This window comes from Patagioenas fasciata, chromosome 24 (assembly GCF_037038585.1).
Source record: "Patagioenas fasciata isolate bPatFas1 chromosome 24, bPatFas1.hap1, whole genome shotgun sequence".
NCBI classification, from domain to species: Eukaryota; Metazoa; Chordata; class Aves; order Columbiformes; family Columbidae; genus Patagioenas; species Patagioenas fasciata.
Genome location: NC_092543.1, coordinates 3,578,654 through 3,584,653, shown reverse-complemented (window position 1 = coordinate 3,584,653; position 6,000 = coordinate 3,578,654). Strand labels below are relative to the sequence as shown.

The following is a 6,000-nucleotide window of genomic DNA, read 5'->3' as shown; positions in this document are numbered from 1 at the left end:
GTAAAGAGGGTGTTAGTTGGTTGCTGTTTCTCGCATGTGTTTACTGACAGTGTAAGTGCTAAGGCTTGTTAAGTGAGAATTTTTACTCATATTAAAAGACTAATAGTGCTTTTATGATCAATTATTGAAGCCTATGTGAGAGATGAGGGCTTCTTAAAGAACAACTGGTTTTTAAGTCAATATATGAGTCCTGATGTAGGATGAAGCAGTCTTCCTACCAGTGGTTTATTATGAAAAGAAACTTCTGTGAGGGACTTTATTTTTTATCCTAATATTTTTTGTTCTGGGTTTCGAGTTTTCTTGTTTGCAGACTGGTTTGGTTGTGTGGTTGGTTTTTCTTTGTCAGTATTTTTATGCCTTTTTTGGTTGCAAAGCTACAAGCTAAGCAGAATGTGGTTTTGCTCAAGAGATTTGGAGTGCTTGTCTTGCTCTACTGGTGGATGAACCCAGTGCTTCTATTCACTCTGTTAATAAAGTTTTCGAAGAATTTAAACTGTGTGAGACAGGTTTGTGTTGGGAGCCCTAAAGAACAGACAATGAGGAATGAATACAAGAGAGTAGCTGAGTAGCTATGGTCTGTGTTACTGCTATGTAGTAAGTTATTACAGGTTATTTGTGCAAACGTGAAAGGGGCTGAAACTGAGACACAGCACTAGGGAGAAACCTGGTTTGTGGCTCATAAGGACCTGCACAGATGTTTGTATACAGCTGTTTTAATGTGAACCTGCCCCAGACTTCAGAGCGAGAGCCTGTCAGCAGCAGTACAGGAACCATCAAACCCTAACTCCAGTTTGTAAAGGTTTTGTGAAGCCTTTTTCCTTAATGCTTATGATATCATACATCAGTTTCTCTCTTTTGCTTTTCTGCCTGCAGAGGAGCATGTGATGCACACGTCCCATGCTGTGCCAGCCTGGTGTAGTGATGGGTGGAAGCATCTACCAGTCTGCTAGAAGAATTTGCACCTTCTGGAAGAATAATGTGCTACAGGTAGGACCTATTGCCTGAAACACAGCCAGCAAAGGTCTTGTGCTGGTGTGAGTGGTGATCCATGTACATATCCTTACACCACCCTTACTCAGCTCTCATTAGGACTAATCCACAAATGAGATGCCCTTGCTGTAACAGGCCTGAACACTAGAGGGAGAATCCCCTCTGAACCCCAAAGCGTGACTTGCTCTTGAGGAGCTTCCTGAAGGGGCTGATCGCGATGTAAGAACAGGCAGCGGGATGGCTTGTACAAGATCATACAGAGGAGATTTTACATGTGTAGCCTTCTTTCATTCTCCGCATCCTTCAAACATCCCAGCTGTGTGGGTTTAGGCAGAGCTGGGCAGCCAGCGCAGGGTGACAACACTTTGCTCTGTCTTGGTTTCTGATGCATTGGTTCTGTTAAAGCAGAGCAGCGTTCTGGGTATTTACAGCATAGCTCGGGACGTTGTCTGTCAGCCTTGTAATGCAGAGAGACAAGCTCAGTGCTGCTTGGCTTCTGAAGAGCAGGGGGAGGGATTAAATGCACATTTCTCCATTGATTTATGTCCTGCACTGAAAATCAATGATATTCTCTCAGATCCACTCAACTGTTTGGAAACTGGCAGCCTGTTTGGTCAAGTGTGTGAGGAAAAGTTCTGAAGGAATTGTCTCTTATGATATGGGTAGATGGGATAGACACAGCTGCTCTGTAGGAACTGTTGTATTTACATAATAATTACAGCTTTTGTACCACCAGGCTATATTAGTTGAATATGCTGTTTAAAGCTTTTTCCTCTTTGTTACAGAGAGAACAGCTGTAGAGAAGAGGAGCCAAATGCTGCTTTTGTTTCCAGCTGAGGCTGGGAGGGGCAGATGAAATTTTAATAAAACAATGCAAGAAGGATAATTTCTATCCATGTTATTTCTCTCTGATGGGATCTACATGACTCTAGGGTCTCCTTTTGACCAGGGCGACAGTGGTTTTTGCCTTCCAGTAAATGCTTGAAAAGCCTTTAATGAAGAGCTAAGGTACTGAATTCCTACAGAGCTTCAAGCATGATGCCCCTCCTTGTGGACTCGATAAAGATTGCTGTATTTGTTTTCATCCCTCGAGAGAGAGAGCAATACTACCCTGGTTTTTACAAGGAAGGTATATAGAAACTACATGGGGTTATACAGGGAACTGATGAGAGAGCTTGAAACTCCAGTCTGAGGTCTCAGAGCACAGGCTGGCAGCTCCTTCTCTTAGGTCTTGGAAATACTTTCATAAGTGTTCCCAAGGGAAAGGATTTTTGTTGTGCCTTCCAAAGCTTTCCTTTGGGCCCAAGTTGCACAAGATGGGTAAATCTGATTTGCAGTCAGCTGTGTATGATGGGCTTTTATTTCTGAATATGCCATTTTTTAGAAAAATATGCTGTTGCTGCTTCTGTAGATGCACCTTAGCAGATTTAAACCAACTAGCTGGTGTCTTAGTACTTGGATATCTGTAGCAATACCCAGATGCGTATTCAGCTTCTTGAATGGTTTTACAGCCTCCGGAGTTTCAGGTAGCTGGTGTTACTCACTAGTTAATACCCAAGCAGCCTAGCTGAAGGTGCTTTGAAAAGCAGATGTATCCTAGGACATACGGATGTAAAAGTGTAAGCGTGACCTGTGTATTTGTCAAGTGCAATAGGTCAGGACAGTTGTGTGCACACATGTAAAACATCGCTGTTGTCTTGCTGTGAGCAGCAAGTTATGTGCATGTTTTACTAAAGCATAAAGGAGTTATTTTCCAGCTAGTTCAGCTCGGTAGGTGGTTCAGGTTGTCTGTGAACTCCCTGCCACATTTGATCCTTCTTGCAGAAACTGAGCGGTTTGTCTTCCCTGCTGTGATGGCAGAAATGGGGTGTCTGAGCTGGTTTTTAAAACCCGTGTACTTGCTAATGGCACTGGGGTGAGGCTGAAGATGCGCTGTAGAAGCCTCTTGGGCTGTTTTAAAATGGCCTTTGGAGACTGAGTTATAAGTTGTACCCCCTAGTCACTAAATATAGACAATCAATTTCTGCTTGATTTGGGTTTTTACTTTGTCAGTGAAGCACGGATAAAATGCAAAACTAAATCAATTTTGGGGAATTTTTTCTCTCCTAGGAAATCTAAAAGGAAATCATGAGGCAAATGGAGAAAGTATTCCAGGAAGACTAAAAATCTTAATTATGCCATTTACTAGCTACAAAAGACAGTAAAGATAATGAATACATGTGAATGTGTTTATTATTCTGAAGAGCATATGTGTTTTTTCGGAGTGTGTCTCTCTGGCCCTTGAGTGATGAATATGATTTTCCGTGCTGGATTTTTACTGCCTTGAAACTTAACTGTTTTGACACTAGAGAAATCCTCTTGTTTCTCCACCAAAGGTAAATATATATGTTATTGCTTGAAATTAGCTCTACCTCACCCACATGACTGGTCTTCACTATTAATCCCAGCTGATGGGTAGGGAGGGGCTCCTCGGAGAGGCAGCCATGTGGTGAGCATTGAGCACAGTGTTTCCCCCGCTTCTCTCCTTTTCAGACAGGCAAAATTGTTCTGCGCTGCTGTAGACGTGAACTCCTCGCTGCGCTGCCTCTGTCTCTTCTCTTCCAGAAACTCGAGGGCCTGAATTAGCGGCCACAGAAGAGCTCTCGCTCAATCTGGATGGAACATGGACAAGGCGATGAATAGCAGAAGGGAAGAAAGAGTGAAGTTGGTTATTTTTCTGGCACATGGATGCAATTACACTCGGTGCATTCCAGAGGCGTTCTTCTGAACCCGGTGCAGGTCTGCCTGCTGGTCCTGGGAGAAAAGAAGAAAAAGGCAGGAAAAGTCCCTCTTGCTTGGAGACGGAATGTCTGCACTTTCAGTTCTCTTTTTAGGTAAGTTGGTTTTTTGGTTTTGTGTAGCGCTTTTAATCAAACTTCCATGTGCTCTCTCTGCGTGACCGAAATTCATTTCTGATGAGCTAGAGAAAGGGATTTGTGAACTGAAAACTTTTATGGAGAACTCAGATTAGGGTGGTGTTTGGGTTCTGATGCTTTTCTTGTTGCTTTAATAGCAGGTTGATAGTCACAGATCTTTTAATACCTGGATTCATTTTTAGAAGTGGGGGTTAAATGGACTCTTTTTCAAATCTTTTTTGTTTAAAGAAGGTAGCGCTTTTAAGCAATGAAATAGGGGTTTGAACTTCTTTAGCAAAACAAGGTGAACAAAATGTCTTTGTTTCAGGCATAGTGTCAGATTTGTTTAACTCTGTTTTGATTTGCTTGGGCATTTAACATTTGGATTTTAAAATAAAAAGGAGTTATTGTTTTGAGTGATGCCTAAGATTAGAAACAGATGTGTTGAAGTGCAAGAGGGGAGGAGTTGCGGGGGGAAAAGGATGGGAGAAGGGGGATAAAGGGGCACCAAGAAAGAGGGCTGCTGAAAGAGTGGAAGGAAACGGCATAGAGATTGATGGAAAAGGAGAAGAGCGGAGAACGGGAAAGGAGATACTAAAGAATCTATAGGAGAGTGAAGGCGGGAGGGCTGGAGAGAGCTGCTTGTTAAAGCTGTAGCTGCTGGGGGAAGGAGTTTGCAGCCCTGAGGTATTTGAGGGGGTTTGCCTGCAAAGACTGACTCAGAAGGAGCCTGGGTTTCTGCATCTCCAGGGGCGCTGTGATGTGATGAGTGAGCTTCTGTCTCCTCTCTGCTCACCACATCGTGCTGACAGGCGCGTAGCTTGGAAATCTGTGGCTGGGCAAAGGCTGTGATTCCGGGGTCGTCTTGTACCCTAGGAACCTGGGTACCGGTGTGAAAAAGCAGGTTGGTCTCTGGTTCCCTGGGATGAGTTGAGCCTCGCAGGGTGGTGAGCTGATGTGGCTGACCGCAGGTAGAACCAGTTTTTGGACAGCTATAGGAAGTGTTGCAAGGGACAGCCCTGTTGAAGTCCCACAGGTGTGGAACATGGGCTAGCCAGATTTCCAGGTATCTGAAAGGCAAGCAGCATTTGTACAGTTGCTGAATAAATCATAGAGAAGGTTTTTGCTCTAGGGATTGCTGTTAGCAAAGGTTTTGTTTGTAGGAGTGTGATGGGCTTAGATGTGCTGCAGAATCTGCAGGGGAGTGCAGGCAGCAGTTTGTCCCCCCCCTGTATATCTGCGATGGCCATTTGTGTCTCAGTATGGGGGACATGGTGTGTCCTGGTTTTGGCTGGGATAGAGTTGGTTTTCTTCCTAGCGATGTGTTTGGGGTTCAGAATGGGAATGTGGAGAGCTGTTGTGGTTTGACCCCAGCTGACAACTAAGCACCAAACAGCTACTTGCTCACTGTCCTCTGGTGGGATAGGGAGAGAATCAGAAGACTAAAAGTGAGAACTTCTCAGTTGAGACAGAGAGGTTTAATAGGTAAAGCAAAAGCTGGGTGTGTGAGCAAAGCCAAACCGGGAATTCATTTGCTATTTATCAGCAGGCAGGTGCTCAGCCACATCCAGGAGCAAAGTATTTCTAAGGAAACTTTTAAAATAAGGTGAAAAGATGTGCTAAAGTGTGGGCAAGAGCAAGACTGAGCTTATTTCCCCAGCAAAAGCCAGGTAAATGAAGCAGGAGGGAGCGAGGAGTGGAAGGTGGCCCCATGGAAGTGTGTGTGACATCTGATTCTCATCTCAGTCTACAGCTGGTTGAAATTGTTTCAAATTCCTTGTGTAATGCACTCCACTCTTACAAATCAAAATGGAAATTTCCAAGGGAAGTATGTCATTTTTCAATTGAGTGTAAGAACTTCATAACAGAATGTTGCATTTCTCAGCAAGTAAAGAAACTAGCAAATGCTTTTATTGAAATGTTTCTTAATTGGTTTAACTTTTGCAGATGCTGGAAGTCTCCTTTGCCTTCTTCACCCCCTCCAAGGCAATTGTGAATATTTTTAGTGAGTGTTCTGTTCAAGTAAAAAGCTGCCTTCCTTGTAATCAAATATGTTTGTACGAGCAATGCTTGTATGTGTGGCTTTGATACTGGTACTACATGAGTTTTCTTCACT

At 43.6% G+C, this 6,000-nt stretch overlaps 1 protein-coding gene across 2 annotated transcripts in view; it reads left to right on the top strand.

Moving 5' to 3' along the window:
- Positions 1-3,451: 3,451 nt before the first annotated feature.
- CLMP (CXADR like membrane protein) overlaps positions 3,452-6,000 on the top strand; it is a 36,448-nt gene continuing 33,899 nt past the window's right edge. The window contains exon 1 of one of the 2 annotated variants that reach the window (XM_071798868.1): positions 3,452-3,863. In XM_071798868.1, the coding sequence (XP_071654969.1) occupies positions 3,718-3,863 (146 nt within the window). In that variant the 5' untranslated portion in view covers positions 3,452-3,717. The remainder of the gene's footprint in view (positions 3,864-6,000) is intronic. The other variant, XM_065855624.2, reaches the window with a different exon arrangement.